The 21,167-nt window shown below is 32.0% G+C and overlaps 1 protein-coding gene across 2 annotated transcripts; it reads right to left on the reverse strand.

The window, feature by feature from the left end:
* Positions 1-70: 70 nt before the first annotated feature.
* Positions 71-21,020, reverse strand: LOC117122003 (glutamate-rich protein 3-like). Of its 2 annotated transcripts, none has more exons than XM_033267475.1 (14): positions 20,863-21,020; positions 15,614-15,905; positions 15,089-15,256; positions 13,121-13,219; positions 12,664-12,867; positions 12,360-12,567; positions 12,018-12,204; positions 11,678-11,835; positions 6,773-6,907; positions 5,479-6,099; positions 4,266-5,000; positions 2,791-3,293; positions 2,539-2,636; positions 71-2,360 (listed from the first exon to the last, which is right to left on the reverse strand). In XM_033267475.1, exons 1-14 carry the CDS (start codon positions 20,880-20,882, stop codon positions 1,826-1,828), a joined length of 3,963 nt encoding a protein of 1,320 aa, XP_033123366.1. In that variant the 5' UTR covers positions 20,883-21,020; the 3' UTR covers positions 71-1,825. The 2 variants fall into 2 exon arrangements, with proteins under 2 accessions (XP_033123366.1, XP_033123365.1); XM_033267474.1 differs by having other exon boundaries at positions 6,761-6,907.
* Between the last annotated feature and the right edge of the window lie 147 nt (positions 21,021-21,167).

Consider the following 21,167-nt stretch of genomic DNA (forward strand, 5'->3'; position numbering starts at 1 on the left):
TGCCCTGCATACAATTGCCCCTTATGCTGTCTCTTATACACATCTAGATGTGTATAAGAGACAGTATATATACAATAAGTATTTTATTTTGAGACATACAGAACTTTTGTTTGACTTCAGCAATGCTGTTACGACAATATTTAAACGAAACCTCAACATTAATTAAAAATACTGTAAATGTCTTAAGACAATGTCAGAGCATATCTAGACAAAATCAAAGTACGCTCTGCATCATAGCCAACCAGATAAAGAAAACGGTTATTATCACCACCACACATGATGAAGAATGTTGGCCACCAACAACTGGCATATTAACATACTGTATGGTGGGAGTAGCACTCAGTATGCGCAGCATTACATAGTAATCGACGCTGCGGACTACTTTTTCTTTCATTTGCATTCATCAAACAGCAAGTAACTCGCTACTTACGATGCTTAGAGAGTGGAGTTTTCTTCACTTGTGAGGAATAAGTCCTGCTGTCACAAGAATTGAACCCAAAAAATGGGATTAGTAGGCAAGTATCTTATCTACTGTACTAAACTATACAGCTCAAAATCTTCAGAAGTAAAAGCAACCTACTGCAGGGAAGAAGGGTAGAGTTTATCAACCTTATGTTAGTCAATAAAGTGCTGTCCTTTTCATATTTTATATCGTACTAACAAGGCTACATTTAGTATATAAAACATTCAATATACTAAACCAGGACTGAACATAGCAAACAGCCCTATGTTAACTTTAAATAAAGCAATATCTGAAATGTATTACATCCTATACATCATGTCATAAATTTACCTCAGTACTATCATAATTGACCAATATATACACAAAATTATCTATATTTACAAATTATTAATCCATGAAATTTTGTAAAAACATTCTGCCATAAGACCAATTAGCAAATAGGCAATCATGAATACATAAAAACAAGTCTTTGGTTTGTAAGTTCATATCACAAGAGTACAATATTCTACACAGGACTAAAGTGAAACACACATTAATAAGCCAATTTGTAGTTAGAACTGCGCATGCTTGTATCCAAGGTCAATTGAGGTCATTAAACAGGAAAAATAGAACAAGCTATGTTACAAATACTATCTTCAATGTGCAAACATTTTATGTATATATTTCTGTTTTACCAAACCTGACTATTGAAGGATAACGTACGATCATAAAGGTTTCAATTTGTCTATTGTATAACATCAATAACAATGTTTTCAATACACATGTATTAAACTATCAGTACTGTAGAACGTGCACAAAAACTTCTCATCCGTAAGTCACGGAAGATTGTAATAAATACGCTCATATAAATTACTGTACCATGTGAAATATGAAACTGGAAATACATAATTAGAACAGTATGTGGGTAGTAATTCAATACCTATCTCACCAATGATACAATCTTACATCATAGCAAATGTTAATCCATAACAATCAAATGATACACTAAATCATGTGATGAAAAGTAGAAGGATTGTAAAATCATGCCCTGCATACAATTGCCCCTTATGAAGTAACTTCAATCATTCGCATGCTTCAATACACCAAGGTGAATAGTAAAATATTGCTAATTAACTCTACTTCGATATTCTTTAAAAATTCAATATTTACAAATTCCATTAAGCCCCATTAATTACAATTTTCAGATTAGCTGTCACACACATTATTCACAATCCAAATCTTAAAAGTTCACTCATCTTCAAGGTATCTGAAATTGAGAAACTGATGAAAGTCTTAGTCTATATTGCCAAAAGAAAGACATTTTATTAGAAATTCAAAAAATCTTCAGAGTTTCGATAAAGCTAACGACAATTAAAATCTATTTTATGGAACAAATGATCCGGTTTCTAAAATTTCTTTAATTTCCAATACAATCTCAGGGGCTAAGTTATTTTCTCGCTCAAACTGTATTGAAGTTATTACACCATTATCTTTCACTAACTCTAACAGACATTTACCACCATCGGTTGCTAGATTATTTCCTTCTACATCAAGCTCAATTACTGACTCATTATCGACAAGTCCCTGAAAGAGTGCAGCACTTGAATCTCCTCCCATTTCACAATCGCTGATGTTCAGTGACTTCAATGATGAGTCGTTTTGAAGAACTTCAGCTAACTGCTTCCATCCATCGAGAGCAATTTCAGGGTTGGAGCCCAAATTTAGAGTCTCCACTCCAGGATGAATCTTCAAGAACTTGGCAATTTCACTTACACCAGATGTGCCAATTTTACAATCGCGTAGATTAACGTGAGCCAGCTTTGATTTTTTTCCATCTTCTAGGTGGTCCTTCTGCTGATCTACCAATGCTCTGACAATGGTCTTGATCCCTCTGTCACCAATGGGATTTCCGGATAATCTTTAAAAAAAAAAAAAATACAAAAATAGTTTGATCCACATTGGGAATAATGAATATTATCACATATGCAAATGGTAAAAATCATCTGCCAATGCTTATAGTGTCAAGAAGAAAAAGAAGTAAAGAGAATGAGAAACAGAAGGAAAAGTATAACAACTTCTGTATTCAATGTACTTACATTAATGATTGGACGTTTTTGTTCTCTGACTTTCTCAGAGCCTTAGCGACTTTACGAGCACCACGTGGTGACAGATCTCTCTTGCTGAAATCCAAAGTCTGGAAAAAAAGCAATACATGATAATATCTGTAATTAATTGGCTAGTGATATTTATGTTACTTTTAAACACTGGAAAAAATTGATAAACTATTTTTATATAACTTTGAAATAATTTCGTAATTAAACACCACGAATATATATATAGAATCATACATTTCCATCATCCGAATGGTTTTTGAGCTTCTCGCTATCTGATTCAGATGACGCAGAGCTACTGCTACCACTGCTGCTGCTGCTGCTGCTATTGCTGGAGCTGCTGCCGCTGCTACTAACACTGGTGGCAGAGGTTGGCCTCTTTCTAGTTTCCTCTTGGTTCAATTCTGCATTAGGAGTATCTTGGATACTAGGTGTAGGTGATACCTGGGGCTCAATTATTTTTACTAGTGGTGGTGGTTTCATCATTCCACTTGCTGTCTGTTCAGAGTTAACATCATGCTTAGATTCACTAGCACTTTGTTTTTCTGAAGTATCACCTGCTGCAATGTCAGTTGATGCATGCGATTCTGTAGATTCTTTGTTATCAAATGGTCTCTTAGTATCATCTTCCATGTAACCAATAGTGGACGGATTCTCTTCGCTACTTCTTAGACTACTGCTGGATCCAAGTGGTGTTGGATCTTGATGAGTCTCTTTGTCATCTTTCTTGTGGGGAGAATCTGAAATTAATTATGTATTAATACTGTTATCAAAAAAATTATTTTTAAATATTATTTAAAAATTGCAATAAATTGTAATAGATAAATATTAGAAACAGTGCTCAAATATAGGAACAAATAAAGTCATAATAATAATAATAATAATAACAATAATAATAATAATAGTGTAGTTTTATATAGCGCACATATCCATCTAATGTAAGATGCTCAGGGCGCTTGATATGTGGACTAGGAACTCGATCAATTACTTTCTTCGCCCCTAAGGGTCCCTTCGTGCCTGTGCTTCCCAGTAACCCGGTACCAGCAACTCTCGTTGTCCACCACAGGGACTGTTTTTTCCAGTGCACCGGGGTAACCCCCTACTCGTCTCGAAGGATGTACTGGGTTCTTTATAGTGCACATGAGCCATTGTATACACTGGGCCTACGTTTTATAGTCCTTATCCGAGAAGACTTGTTCTACCACCAGAACCATAGACAAGCGTGCCTTTCGAACCAGCGCGGATATTATGGCTATAGCGTGCGGCGCCCCTGCTAACCGCTCGGCCAGTCGACTCACCCCATATCAAACATAGTTCATCAACAAAACTGTTAATTATCAGTTGTACATCTCCAGAGAGATGATAACCTGCAACCTCCCACTGTCAAGGCAGGCACTATAAATCTAGACCACAAATACAAAAGATTCAATACAGTAAAACACACCCCCTCACACAAAAGATGCCTTCATATAGTGAAGCTATAAGGTAGGCAAAAGAAAACTCCTCTAACTAGTTGTATTGAGAAAATATGAGCCTGCTATAGTGCAGTGCAATCTCTGGAGGTAATGGGCAGTACACCAGTGGAACAATCATATGTGTTATTTTACAAACGCATGTGGTTATGCTGCTTACGCTGCCATTAGGACCTGACCAAGAATACCAAGAGGGGCTTAGCGGAATGGTATTGTCATTCAATTCTTCACAATACATACCTTTATCTTTTTCTTGATCAAATTCATTCTCATCTTTATGAGATGACTGCTTCTCATTCACTACATTGGGTGTTATTACATCATTTCCTGAATTGTTAGCTGGTCCTTGATCTTTTGTATTATCATCTCTCCCACTGGAGTTTACAGAACTTTGGCTACTTGCTCTTTCAATATGATGTGATGCTGACTGTTTATTGTATCTGTCATTGTGTTCATTGTTCTGACCACCACTTCTTACAGAATCTGTCTCAACATGTCCTTCCTGGTCATGTTCCTCAACTGGGTCCATGTTAGCAATCTCTGCTTCTGCCTCTCGTTCATTTTCCTCTTTATGCTTGTCTGCATCTGACACTTGCTGATTTATTTCATCCTCTTTCTCACTCCCTCCTTTAATCTCAGAATTTGAATCCATACTCTTCTCTTCATTTTCTTTTTCATCTGTAGTGTAATTTACACTTTGTTCTTTCACTGAGTCTTTGTCAGACCCAGAGTCATTTGTTAGATATTCTTTCTTTGAACTAGTTTCATCATCTCCTTCCTGTACTGGTGTGTCTCTGGTACTGTTATCCTGTCTTTTCTCCTCTACATCATTACTGTACACAGCAGCATCTTTCGTACCAACATCAGCATCACCTTTCTTGTTCTCATCTTCAGTGTCTGTAGCAACAAATTCCTCTGAAATGTAATGTCCAAAGGATGTTTTTCGTCCTTGGCCTCTCTCTGATGGGATACTTTCTGTAATAAAATAATCTAACTTTCAGCATGTACACAGAGTCATTTTCTTTAATTCATTGTATTTAATATTATAAGATGATCTATAGAGGATAATATAATTATATTGGAGTGCATCCTAACTACAGTATCACAAAAATACTACGTAAACAGGTATTTAGCTGCTAAATATACACAGCCCACAATGCTGCTGATACTGACTCTTTTAATTGGTGCTTAACAAATCTTAAAAAAAAAAATTATTATCATTGTTTATTATATAATAATTATCTAATCTTACTACATATGTGTATTTTTAAATATTTTATCTTTTTGCATATTGTAATTTGATGTTTGTGTAATATTTTATTGATCTATTTTGTGTTGATACTTTTTAATTCTTTTTGCCTGTTTCAATGAACATTTCTGTTTATGTATTTTTATATGTGAACAGTATAAAATCTTATCTTATCTTACATTTATTAATTTTACAAAAACTAACCTGGTTCAGACTCGATGGCTGCTTCCTCATGTCCTTCCAAAATGGCTATTGGTACATCATTATTGTCCTCCTCATCTGTTTTTGGTTCCTGGTCACTAGTCTCATCTTGCTGTCCAAAAGCCCTAATCTCTTTTTCATTCTTTTCATTCATAGTTGTGTCTTCTTGGATGGATTGTTCTTCAACATCTTCAGATGAGATGCTCCTTTTGTCTTCATCTCTCACTTCTTCATATTTAGATATATTATTTTCTTTCTCAGTTTCTGAATTATCTTTCACTCTTTCAACTTCAGAGCTTTCCCTGCTGCCTTCATTCTCTGATGCCGTTTTGCTTTCATCTTCAGAATGTTCCGTTTTTCTTCTTTTTTTATCAGAAGACTCCATTTTGCTTTCATTATCCAAAGTGATTTTATTTGCATCTCTACTTTCAGTTTCTGAATCTTTGTCTTTTTCACCATCAGAGCTGTGTCTACTTTTTCCATCATCTGAAGAAGATTTATATTTATCATCATGTTCTTTCTTTGCATCTTTTTTCTCCTCTCTGCCTGATGCTTCATTTTCACTTGCACTCACTTTTTCATCATCTTCTTCAAAATAATCATCATTTGAATAATCATAGTCACCTAAGGAAAGGAAATACAGTAATTTTTTAGGATAGATGAACCAGAACAATAAGATAAATCGATAACAATGAAATCATAATTTAAGATAATAAAAAATAATGAATATTAATAAAAATTTTGTTGATGATTATTACAATAATAATAATAAGCAATTCAATTCAGATTTTATTTCTAACGTCCATTGTCCATATCAAAAAATAAAGAAAACAAATATTGTACAAAAGCAATATCAAACAGACATTTGTAAAAGAGAGATGAATTAACCAGAACTGCCAATGTATAACAGTTCATTCCACCTGTCATACAATTTTGACTTGTATCACATTTAGCCTATTACAAATAGTCAAAACATGCATATGTGGGTTAAACCTAAACACAGACATACCAATATATTCAAGGAACGATGGTATATTGTTGTAGACAAACATATGATAATAACAAGTATTATAACAATAACTATCATGTATTTCAATTCAACACCTTTACTTCTCTTTCTACAGCATAAAATTACATTTGCTTTTGTCTGTGGTTTCTGACAATGAGATACTGAAATAATTGTAATACAGTATTTTAGTATTATATAGACAGTGTGTCCTCTAAAAACCATCCATTACAGACAACAAAAATTGTTTTCATAAAATAAATCAAAAGAAACATTTACTTTGTGCCTTACTCTCTGGTTGTTCTTCATCCTTTTTCAAGGTATCAGGCTGCAAGTCGTCCTTTGTTTCCTCCTCCTCTTCTTCCTCCTCCTTATCTTCCTCCTCTTTTTCAAAGTCATCATTATCATAGTTTGTTTCGCCATCAACTACAAGAAATAGTTATACTAATTATTAGATAAGTAGGTACAAATTGCTCGGGGTTTAAAGAATACCTGTCTCTCATTTCCAGGGTGAGAGAATGTTTTTCTCATGAGTATAGACAACGCCACTCCCTAGCATCATAACAATTTTACAGACTATCACATAGGTCCTGTCTGTTTAAATTGGCAATGCCATTAGTGGTCGATTAGAAAAATAAAAAAAAAATAAAAATTAATATAATATACAGAAACTGGTGAATAAAAAAGAAAAATTGATTTTTGTGTTAAAAAAATATTTTTATAGAATGCTATCTCCTTAACATACACAGATTAATACAAATTAATAGATGTATCTATAGCAACACAAATGATATTGCTACACCATATTTCGGTGAAAATGAATGAATAACACAAAATTAGAGATCTATACAATAATACTTGTCGAATCAAAACAAAGTGATTTTATAAACGCTTAAACCTTCTACAGAGAAAAAAAATAAACCTAGACTCTACTTTTCATCACAAAGTCAAAACTTCCTTATGTATGTTGTGATTTCATTTTTTAACAAATTTTATATCTGATGCTTTCTAGTTGTTTTATCATTATTTAATTCCACAAGGAGGAGCCCTCTTATGACATGAATTATTGCAGTATACATCAAGATTTATTAGACTTTATCACCAGCAGAGCAACGTAGATCCTTAATACAGTAGTCTTCAGAAGCCAGCATCCAGTTTAAATAGATCTTTATAAATGCATAATACAAGAAGTCATATACTGTACATATATTAACATCAATGCATTTTTTCTATTAGCCAATCAGCAATCAGTAGATGGAATTATGCAAATTGCCAGACAACAATTATCAACCTCTGGAGGTGAATGGTTGCCATCGTTACTGAGATTACAAGGAAATATATGAGTAATTATTATTTGTCTACATATATGACTTCAATTCATATTTAATAACATACAGCAAGTGGAAAGCACAACTATTACATATGAATACAATAATATTTTATTCTGCATCTTTAATAATACTGCTCTCAATCAATTGCCCTTTCTGCTTCCTTTCTATAATAAATACAGAATTCTAATTATTCATTACCAAGGAATTGAAAAATTGTCTTTTTTCTTACTACACAGACTATCGTAAGTTTTTTAATGTATAAGAAAATTACCTACAGATTACTCAAATTATGTTTTTTATATTCACTCAACCATGTTTCAATATTTTATGTGTTTAATTGATTGAAATTAGGCCTTGATCAAGATGCAAAGGGAATGGGCAATGTACCAGACATGCAAAACATATGCAAGACAAAAACTGCATAAGAGCCAATCATAATGAATATTGTCATCACGCAATCAAACTATCATCTTATAATGCTGATGTAAAAATGCCTGCTGTACAAGACCGTTGTCATGGTAATAAAATCGAAATAGCCATATCGGAAAATTAAATCAATAAGTGAGTTATGATGCCAACTAGATGTAAATCATGGTACGGAAATATTACCCCTATGTGAAAGGCAAGATGTTTCACCTTCTAACTGAATGTATAGAGTACACTAATAATATGAGTGGCATTAGTCAGATATATGTAAACCAAGTGTACACCCTATATAAAAGATTATCTTGTATACATATAAAATAGATGAGATATGCAAGATAAGCTGAAATGGCATGAATTAAAAAGACTTACACATATTAATAAAGTTATGCTGTTTTTATGACCACCTATTATTTAATTACCATATTGTATTTATGATTATTACTTTGTATAGCATCATAAAATACATATTTAGAAATGCATTGTGAAAAAAATTTAATACCTGGTTTACAGCTTTTTTCATTTCATTATTGACAAAAAACACTAAAGCATAATTGACTTATAATATTATAACACCAAATCTGGTTGATCAACAATGACTGACTCAAAACTAATGGTTGATTCTACACTTAAGGTTGATTTTACATAAATGGTTGATCCCATATCAGTGATTGATACTATGCTATTAGTTAAGTTGCTTGTTCACCAATGGTGGGTTGTGTACCAACAAACGTTAATTCATCTCAGCCTTTTATCCCATAGTCAATTTACTATAATAAATATAATGTAGGCCAACAAATATCATATTTATCATAGAAATGCTAAACACTCAATTAGTATTCATGTAATAAAAACATTTAAACAGCTGCTTATGAAGAAACCTGAAACACAATATTGAAATAGAATTCTTGTTTTTCAAACTCATCCTTAAATATGGTTTATGCATCAAAATTATAATTTTTGATTTCAATAATTGTTTTGACATTTTAAAAAATAAATTTCCTTTAAAAATATATTAAAATAGAATTTTGTTTTTCAAACTCATCCTTAAACACAGTTTATGCATCAAAATTATATAATTTTTGACTTCAAAAATTGTTTTGACATTTTAAAAAATAAATTTCATTAAAAAAATATATTAAACTACAATTCTGTTTTTCAAACTCATTCTTAAATTTTGGTTATGAATCAAAATTATAATTTTTTACTTCAAACATTTTTTTAACATGTTAAAAAATAAATGTTACAATCAATTAAAAAAATTATTTCAATCATGCTAGCACATAATTCAATTACAAACAATACAACATAACAATGCTGTTTAATATGTTTTAATTTAGATGATATGGGGTACTGTTAGTAAAAATGACACATAAGCTAATTCTGTAACTATGAATATATATAAGTAATAATCATGTTAAATATGTATACACCTCACGGAATTAAAAAAAAAATTGCCATAGTTTGATCATACTCGTCTTAATTTAAAGTTTATCAATTATAACATTAAATACGTTTATTCATTTAGTTATTACATATAATATTTTTTATATATATATTTTACTTTTTCTTTTCTGAAAATCTTAATTAAATAGAAATTAATAAGTTGCATAACAAAAAATGAAAAAAAAAAAAAATAAAGTAAATAATGTTGTTCTGTTCTCGGCATTGTTTACAAATATTTATCATAAAGATATGTAACAAATTATATGAAAAAACTTCAAGACCCCTACTCCACACTCTACAGGTATGTGAATGACTCCAGCACATACACATTAAGTAAACATTCCTAACAACAGAAGCTAGTTATTCCTGTAAGCAATTTAAATAGAGTAGCATTCCACAAAAATATAATGAGCAGCAGACAAGGAAATATTAGCTGTATTAGTAATTGAAGGTGAAATTGAGGCTTGTCTGTTTCAGTAAATTGGTTTGATCTTTACTACCCATTATACACAATCACTGAAACATTTTCTATTTGATCATATATTAACATATTTAATTTCTAAAACAAAACCAACCATTCTCAGTACAACAATACTCAAGATGAATAGTTAAGTAACTGTATAAATTCAAAATTATATAATCATTTATTCGTTTTTCAAACTCATCCTTAAATATGGTTTATGCATCAAAATTATAATTTTTGATTTCAATAATTGTTTTGACATTTTTAAAAATAAATTTCCTTTAAAAATATATTAAAATAGAATTTTGTTTTTCAAACTCATCCTTAAACACAGTTTATGCATCAAAATTATAATTTTTGACTTCAAAAATTGTTTTGACATTTTAAAAAATAAATTTCATTAAAAAATATATTAAACTACAATTTTGTTTTTCAAACTCATTCTTAAATTTTGTTTATGAATCAAAATTATAATTTTTTACTTCAAACATTTTTTTAACATGTTAAAAAATAAATGTTACAATCAATTAAAAAAATTATTTCAATCATGCTAGCACATAATTCAATTACAAACAATACAACATAACAATGCTGTTTAATATGTTTTAATTTAGATGATATGGGGTACTGTTAGTAAAAATGACACATAAGCTAATTCTGTAACTATGAATATATATAAGTAATAATCATGTTAAATATGTATACACCTCACGGAATTAAAAAAAAAATTGCCATAGTTTGATCATACTCGTCTTAATTTAAAGTCTCTCAATTATAACATTAAATACGTTTATTCATTTAGTTATTACATATAATATTTTTTACATATATATTTTACTTTTTTTTTTCTGAAAATCTCTGTTTGAAGATGTCTACTGATAGAAATTAATAAGTTGCATAACAAAAAATGAAAAAAAATAAATAAAGTAAATAATGTTGTTCTGTTCTAGGCATTGTTTACAAATATTTATCATAAAGATATGTAACAAATTATATGAAAAAACTTCAAGACCCCTACTCCACACTCTACAGGTATGTGAATGACTCCAGCACATACACATTAAGCAAACATTCCTAACAACAGAAGCTAGTTATTCCTGTAAGCAATTTAAATAGAGTAGCATTCCACAAAAATATAATGAGCAGCAGACAAGGAAATATTAGCTGTATTAGTAATTGAAGGTGAAATTGAGGCTTGTCTGTTTCAGTAAATTGGTTTGATCTTTACTACCCATTATACACAATCACTGAAACATTTTCTATTTGATCATATATTAACATATTTAATTTCTAAAACAAAACCAACCATTCTCAGTACAACAATACTCAAGATGAATAGTTAGGTAACTGTATAAATTCAAAATTATATAATCATTTATTCTTTGTCAATCACATCTTCATCACAATCTTCCCAATCATTATCATTATCATAAGAATCATCATCATCCTGATTACCATCATTTTCATCATCACTGACATTATCACCATTATTACTATGATCGCTCTCTCTATCTGATATTAATTCATCCTCACCTGGACACTCCTCTTTCTCCTCCTGGTCCTCCATATCCACTTGTGTTGACTTGCCATCCGTCTGAACTACGGGCTCAGGTTCCTTGGGAGGGACATCAGTCTGTGTACCTTTGTATCTGTCCCTCTCTCTCTTGGCAAGCTCAGCTTCAACAAGACATCTGAAATAACAAAATACCAAAATGTATATAATACTTAAATTCTACACTAGTGAAGATAAAAACATGCCTTTGAAAGCGTAAACAATCTGTGATTTGATTTATTACATGATGTAACTTTAAAATGTACAGTACTATAAGTCACAATGTGCTACTGAATTGAAGTCTCGTAATAGCTTTCTTACTTGTAGCATGGTGAAGCTCCCTCAACACTAACATATCTGAAGTGACCTTTCCTTCCACCGAGGATGACCCCTGGCTTATACTTGTACTCGCAACAGGCACTGATGGTCAGAACCTGAACGCGATTCACATAGAAAGTCATCCCAAATGGGTAGCCTCGATGTCGTCTCGATGTAAACACGCAATCAGCTATAATTTTTTTAAAAAGTTCCAATTACGAATTTAAAAAAATATAAGTTTTCTAGATAATACAAATTAGCTTAAAATTGTGGTTAAATTCTCACATCTGAATAAATTAATTGACATGATGAAAATCCAAGGGAATAATCTCTGAAAATACTCACTTCCTGGTTCCACCCATCCGTGGAACACCATCAGATTTTCGCCTCCACAGTGCTGTTGGTATATCATGATCTCATCACGGTTATCTTCCTTTTCGTACGATATTTTGAAACTCTGCCCTCTATAGCGCACCGTCACATCACACATGGTCTGCGGTGCCACAGAGTGTGAATATGCTGGCTCTTTACGATGTAATGCATATCCTCCTGCCTACAAACCAGAATCATTAATAGAATAATATTAATAACAAAAATAATAACCATAAAAAATAACAATTAAATTTTAAATCCTTTGTTAGAAACTTACCCGCGTTGATTGGGCTTTGATACGTTTTCCATCTTTAGTATAAATCGGTCTTTTAGGAGTTCGGTTAGAACTTGATCGGCCTCCACGCCCACCTTTTGGAGGCTGAGGTGACATCGCATAGTCCAGTTTGTACGGTGACTTTCCTCCAGTATCTGGTTCCTCAGTCATGTGCAACGAGGCTTTATTCAAAGCTTGCGAATCAAGCTAAAAATAGATTTTTAGATATCAATCACTTTCTTTTAATGCATTTTGTTTAATATGTCTTTCAAAATATATTATTAATCCATCTCTCAAACATTCCATCATCAACTTAACAATACTTAATTAGGTTAAAATTTGATTCATTACTTTTTAATAAAAAATGGAACTATTACATTATTAAATAATAAATTATTAATCAATTATAAATAAGGTGGTAATAATAAATTCTTTGAGAAGAATTAAAATCATTTCATACCCCTTTTAAACAAGACGAATCCAAATCTTGACTGTCGCTATCAGGATCATGTTTAACACGATGAACAGGAAAACCGTCATTGTCAACATATACAGTTGGCTACATAGCAAACAAAACGATAATCATTATCGTATATTTTAAAATATAATAATTACTACATATTTTTCCCGACTAACAGGTAAATATTAAATATAAATTTATATAGAGCTTATCTTATATAGGTCTATCTGCGTTAATGTAATTTTAATGAACAACTCCTAATATCAAATTATGACATCATTTGTTAAGTGAGAGAATGCCATTTCTCAGACATTTAGAGGTGCAAATTGGTGTGGAATCCGAAGCCTAAAGCATTTACCAAATAGGCATGTAGGGGACAGCTGCCTTTTAATATTATTTTAAAAGTTTGAGAACCAAAGGGAAAGTGTGATGCGTTTGGAATTATTAAATGCATAGTAATTAAATGGAAGTTATCGGCACTTCTCATCATGGTATTACTGTATCCATAAATTATTCTTCATTTTAAAAGTTTGAGAACCAAAGGGAAAGTGTGATGCATTTGGAATTATTAAATGCATAGTAATTAAATGGAAGTTATCGGCACTTTTCATCATGGTATTACTGTATGCATAATTAATTCTTCAAACCTACTATTACTAAATAATTAAACTAATATATCGGTAGTTATGGTAACATAATCTCTTGTGTTACAGCACATAACAAATCTGTTGCAATGAAACAGCTGCATACTGTACTGTACATTCATAATAAGTTTCAATAATATAAACGTATCATACAGTACATCCACATAGCTTTAAAAATCTCTATCAATATTATATTATTATTAATAATATGAGCTGTTTTTCAATTTATTTTAAATTATTTTATTTTACATTGTTTTACAAAACTGCATGCTTCTTCTTATATCACTTAAAAGGGAACTAGAAAGATATTTTTTTCTGAAGGGATTTTTTTTGGATATTTCACTAGTAATAGAATCAACTTTAAAATCATTTTCTTGCAAATTTTTTTTTATGAAGCTATAGGCCATTACGATTTTGCCCCTTTAGCAGTGTGACTTCAGTGTAAGCTACTGTAACCAAAGATTGTAGAGCACCGCACATTGTGCTATACTATTTTTGGTTACAATCCAGCAGCTTACACTGATGTCACGCTGCTAAAGGGGTAACCATAATGGCCTATAACTTCATTAAAAATTGCAAAAAAATTATTTTAAAGTTAATTCTGCTAATAATGACATAACAAAAAATCCCCTCTGGAAAAAAATATCATCTTTCTAGTTCCCTTTTAAAATCATATACAGTGATCATATTTTAAAAAATTATTACAATAATAATGATTTTAATTGTAATAATATTTTATACATGGTTTTATAAGTGCTTCATAAATCTGTTGTGTAATTCTGTTCTGTTACATATTTTGTTTCTCCGGTTGGTACTGGAAACCTTCCAGACAGATTGGCATTGCCCTCTTTTGAGCAATCCTAACAGGTACTGCTGAGTCATTTTTTTTTCTTTTCTTGTATTTTTATATTAAATAAAATGATATGATATATGACATATAATTTTATATAACTGTACTTTAATTTTCATCTAACAGTTAGTTACTCTAAGAGCTAAAAATGCATCAACTCCTCAGACCACCAGACTTGAAGGGTATTGGTGAAATTTTAAGATTATCATCAGACAATTATGTTCCACTAATGCTATTAAGACCACAGATTGTGACTGACAGAAAAAGCATTAATTCCTATACAACCACTTATAAAAAATAACCTATGAGAAGCCATGCATTCATTATACAAGGCTAATAGATTTTAAATATTAAAAAACAGTCCTCAACAATGTTCAAGGATTTCAGCCCTGGACAATAGGACTGGAGGACAAACATCTCAAAGCTGAAGTTAAAGTATACAATTCTGAAAATACAAAGTAGGAGATAGGCTACCTTTTTTTTGGTAGACTTGTGCCGTTTAGATGGTGCTGTGTAAGGCCTTCTCCTTCCTGGATGATGGTTGGCAGTAGATTCAACAGCAGATTTAGGGCGTCCAGAACGTGAATCTCGAGGCGATAAGAATGGTACAATATCCTCGTCACCTTGATGTGCTTTTTCCATCTGAAATTTCAATTTAATCGTTTATTATATTTGGGAATGGTTAATTGATAACAAAAATATAAAAAATTAAATGAAATAAGAGAATAGCAGTCTTAAAGAAGGTAACAATACTGTACATTGGATAAAAAGTTATTCCTTTTTCAACCATTCTGAATCTTCAATCTACAAACATGAAGTAACTTTTAAGGTTAGATATTCCTTTTTTTTTTTGTTAATTTAATATTTTCACAATAATTTTCAGGAATGATTCATTCCTTTCCCAAGTAGATTGGAGATGAGCCTTACTTAGTCGTTCATGGACTGACTTCAAGTGTCAGAGGTTGTGGCACAAAGATAAAAGAAAGTTTTGTCTCTCACCCTGACTCGGCGAACAAGCTCAATCTTAGCTATTTCTTCAAGCTTCTTCTTAATATCACTCTGGCGGTGACGTTCAATATCAAGCGCTTTGTGCACGATGGCCTGTGCAAGAAGATCACGCACATGAGTCTGATGTTCCTTGCGAGCCATATTCAGCCTGTATGTTGTTTCTGTAATGAGGTCTCCATTTTTAGAGACCAGACCTGCTCTGCGAAGATGTCTTCGCATGCGAGTGTTGTTGAAATAGCCGGCTAAGTGTTTGTCCTGGAGGCTATTGTAGCTAGCCAGTGGTCTGAAAGGGAATAGTAAAGGGTTATTTATTGAGATCAACATATTAATAATAATCTATATTTTTTAAATGCAGGACAGTATCTCAACCTCCAGTAACAGTGCTACAATACTCTTCTTCTAAAGAGTGTGCTTCTTTAGGTCTATAGACCAAGAGCGTTTAACCAGCACCTCACCAGGAGATTAGCTTGGAGTTATGAAAGAACATATAAATCTTTATGATTCAGCACACACACGGTCGAACCTCCAGTTTTAACTTTAAAAACCTGTAAATAAAGTTCTCTTATTTGTTCTGTTGTAGCAAAAAAACTCAGAATAAAATTAAATCTATCTATTTCTACCCAGCTGGAGGCAGAATTTACATTAAGCTGAGGAAGACCCACAATTTGAGAGTAGCAAAATGCCGTAGGTATTAGTAATTATACAATAATCTAAAATACAAAACTAACAACAAATTTCTCTGCTTGTACTCAGCACTGAGGGATGTATTCCATCCATTTTCACGCAGTATTTTAGGAAATGTGATTCCTCTCGATACACGGGTGACCACGTCTTTATCAATATCCACCAAAAGATTATGCTTTTTTCCAATGCATAGTTGGCATCTGGTCTCAAGGGACCAGCCCTGATGGGGCTTACGCGATGACTTGTATAGAGTCATGCAGTAAGCGAGCGAGTTACTACAGGACTGAACAATTAGCAGTTGAGCACATCCGTGGAGAGTAGCAATAGCAGACTATGAAATATTGTTTTCTGGATTCTCCTTCCATAACAACTGCATCATTTACATACAAACATACTATAAATAGTTATCAGCATCTCTTAATACCATTAGTCCTTGTCAGCAATACACTGCAGGGTGAAGGCTTCTCCAAGATGACACTATGTGTCTTGTTTAGTGCATTTCTCATTCAGGTTATAATTAGTATAATCATTTATTTCCAAGTTTAATAGATTTTTTATGACTACATTATAAATGTATTTTCTGCCCCAAAAATAGGTATATTATTAACTTAACAAAAAACACATTGACAAAATGATTTGTTTTTTACTGAGTACAGCCACTTTACTTTTAAATTGATTACTAACAATTTGTTTTCTGCAACAAAAATAGGTATATTATTAACTTATCAAAAAACACATTGACAAAATGATTTGTTTTTTACGGAGTACAGCCACTTTACTGTTAAATTGATTACTAACAATTTGCTTTTGTATTTTCTTTTGCCAAAATGAAAGACCTGTAGTAATACGCAATAATTCCTTGTACACTATTATATTTGATGATTTTATGATAGATTTTTAGTTGAGATATTTGTTATTTAATAAATAATAGATAATTAATAGTATGCAAGACAGGCCATGCACAAAAACTAGTTGTGTGTGTAATTCATAAAATTCAGTCATGTGTGCAAGAGAAAGATAATTAATCCTGAACAAACATAATTTAATTTGATGCATAACTTGGGTTCATGCCAAATATGAGTTTAGTTCAATCATGGTTATATCAGATGAAAGAACATTAAATAGCAAATAATTTATGAAGCATCTCTTAAAAATATTGGAGGCGTCCTTCAACACATAAACTCATCTTAACATACAGAGTATTTACCTTCTTTATTAATAAATAATAAAATAATAACCAACCTGGAAATTATATTAATTTCTATCATTTAGTAATAATATAATATAGTAAAAAAAAAATTATTACAAATATTTCCCAAATAGGCCATTGAATATTTTAATGCAGACAAAAAACAGCATTTAAACCTAACTTAATGTATTTGTGGCAAAGACAAGCCAAACCAGTCACTCGTCGCAAAAATCGATTTTGAGTTATTAATACAGGGTTAAAGAGTAAAATAAAAGCTATAAAATGGTAAAAAAATTATTCAAATCTGACATTTCCTTATGAAGTGCCAAGCATTTAAGCATACAGCTGTTTAAAGAACAATATATGAGAAATCAGCCTTCAAAGTTTATGATTTCAGGCATTTCTCATGCAGAAACTATCATAAAATCTTTAAAAAGTGTTGTTTTAACATTAAAATTGGGAAAAATAACAGCACAGCATGATGTATAGATACATAAACCTCGGTTTAGTGAAATAAAATAGATTTTAAAAAATTTTACATTCCAGCATGTTTTTGCTAATTTCTCTGAAACACAATTTGCGACAAGTGACTGGTTTGGCTTGTCTTTGCCACATTTGCGTGTCATGACATTGTGTTCGCCATACGAACAATGAGTGCAGTGAGTGACCAGCTACGTTCATATCAAGCCCAGATCCAGTCCGGAGCCCGGAAAAAAAATCGTGAGTTGCTACATTTTTTTAACGCTGCGTTCACATCGTGCACGGAACACGGTTGTTTGGGTTAAGTATGTATGCGTTTGATTGGTTCGAACCAACCAAGCTTGTTGCTGATTCATCCAAGAAAAAAAAAACGTACGATTTCAGGATACAAATGGCTCTCAGATCCATCGGTCCGGATCTGGAGTCCGGATTGGAAATCGGACTCCAGATCGGAAATTTGATGTGAACGGTCCTATTCTTTGCCAGGATTTGCGCAATGGGGAGGGGGGAAATAAATGATGAAACTAAAATTATTTTATAGCATTAATTTAGTGAATTCATACCCTTCTAGAATTCTGTTCTTCTGCTTTGTATTCAGAAGGCGTTGCAAAAATTAAGGGATAGATACCTTGCTTCCTATGAAATATTCAAGGCCTTGACATTAAAATAAATTTGTTAATGATTAACTTGTGGTAATTTATCATTTATATTGAATTAACAATATATGCACTTAAAAAAAACATAATACTGTACGGGTACTGAAGGCTTACACTGAGACTTTTATTACTACCATAATTATATTCATCTTAAGGGAAAATCTCATAGGCAGGTTTATGAAGAAGCCAGTTGAGCATATTTGTGTGTTTTCAATCAAGGATAAAATGGAAAGCATATTTTGTGCAAAACTACACTGCTTCAATTACTGTATTGAATATTGATTCAAAGTGGGCGTTTATATGTAGTGTTGGTAGGAAGTTGCATAGTAACTTCACGCTTACCCTGCCATTATATTTGTTTAGCAACAATGTCAACATATTGCACACGATTTTAAACAGGTCGGCGCTTTGATAGTAATTGAGCTTCAGTTTGCAGCATGTCTGTTGATTTGGTTTGTTTGACAAGCTATCACTTGCAAATAAAGGATAATGGTGTCAACTAATCATCATTATGTCAAACTGTCATTACTGTCAGGAATGGGTACTGGGAAGCTACTGGCTGCTGCCCTGACCTCACCTCTAATCTTCTTCAGCAAATATCCCTTAGTCAAGTTATTATTTTTACAATACTATGTTGAATTTATGCATTAATTATGAAAATGTTAATATCACTATCAATATTTTTATTAACCATAATTATCTCAAATCACAGCACCCACTTTTGCAGTAGCCATCTAGACTCTGGCAAGTAATTGTAACATCGTCTAATTTTACAACTATTTTCACAAGAATTACAATTTTAGTCAGAATTTACTGCAAAAAAGAATTTGTATTGAAATAAATTATAAAATGTTTATCCAGGCGATAATTTGGAGATCTTTTTCACCGTTTATTTTCATTATCTTATAACTTCAACAGAAAAAAAAAACATAAATTTATAGGAAGATGCAGACACTATATAAATTGATTGAAATACACACATTTGTACACTTGGTAAAATGTGGCATAAGCATTAAAAATTTAATTGCACAGATGATACTCAAAAACTAGCTCAAATTTTAGCAGAAAATCACTAGGAAAATCGGTGTAGAGAATCGTAACTGCTGCATGATACATTTTTTACAGTATATTTTTAGATTAGGTCAAAGTTAAATTTTCTACAAAATCTGCTTGGAAAATAGGCCCTTATTTTCCGAAATGCGCAGACAAATTTCTATGCCTATACCTAATTTTTTCACTGAGCATATATCCCATAATTAGGAAATGGTAACCACAACACATTGAGAGACCACAATAATAATTTTAAAAAAATTGAATATTTTTTTCTGCATTTGAAATGGCAATTGAAATACGACAATTTACTAGGCCTAGGCATAACTTTTATTTTTAAAAATGCAAAATATATAAATAGGCCTTAGCCTAAGTTAGCTAGGAACACATCCATGTGAGGGCGCTTGTCAAAATCCCGAATAGGAAAGTGTTACCATATCGAGAAAACTTAGCGGTGATATGTTTAGAACATTTCCAATCTTAATAAAATACAAAAAAATGGAAAATAACTCATCCTCATATAAAAATTATGAAAATATCAAAGATTAATATATATACTAACTTTATGTAATGTTAATTTTTGATGTTATTTAAAATAAGACTCTGTCTGTGCCCCGAATGTTTAAATACCCTAGGCTAGGTAGAGTCTAAGCCATTCTAGGCCGTGATATGAATGATGTGTCATCATGTAGCCTACTCTACCAGAACGCGTGCAAATAGAGGAGACATTGCGTCTAGGCATAGATTAGTCTTTTTAGGTTAGGCCAGCTACCTAGGCTGTACACACGGTGTATGCACGCCTAGGCCTAGGCTTACTACTGTAGTCACAAATCCAAGACAGCCATATAGTATTAATAATACTAGGCCTAGGCCCTAGCTAGGCCTATATATAGGCCTAGGCACCTAATTATATTTCATCTATCTAGACCTAGCTCAGCTACCTAGCTAGCCAGCCTTAAATTAACTTAGGCCTAGGCCTATACATTTCTTAGGGGGCTTAGGCTAGGCTAGGCCTTTCCTTGGCCTAGAGCCTAGGCCTAAGTAGGCCCGGCCCCCAGGAAGCCTAGCCTCTAGGCCTACCTACCCTAGGCCTAGCCTTTTTTTTAAAGTAAACTTTAGGCCTTGTGGCAAGACTAAATAGGCCTATACAGACATATGTTTAATATAAAAATACAGCTTACCCTGAATCTACATGCGACATATTTATTTATTCAATTGTAAGACATTTCCAGCATGACAAATTTGAAAATAGAAAAACAGCAAAACAGCAGCAAGGATCGACGATCTCATCACACACATCAAAGTTTATTTTCTTGGTTGCCAAACCCAAACGTTGCCAAGCCAGGTCAAAGGTAGATAGGTCAAGATATTGGAATTGATTGAATGAATTTTTAACACTATAAAAATACATATTAACTATTTAAGTCATTAATAATATTTTTTCTATATATATATTTATATTATTGTTAAAATTTTTATATTATAC

This window comes from Anneissia japonica, unplaced genomic scaffold (assembly GCF_011630105.1).
Source record: "Anneissia japonica isolate Jap-2015-1 unplaced genomic scaffold, ASM1163010v1 scaffold288015_len651517_cov191, whole genome shotgun sequence".
Taxonomy (NCBI): domain Eukaryota; kingdom Metazoa; phylum Echinodermata; class Crinoidea; order Comatulida; family Comatulidae; genus Anneissia; species Anneissia japonica.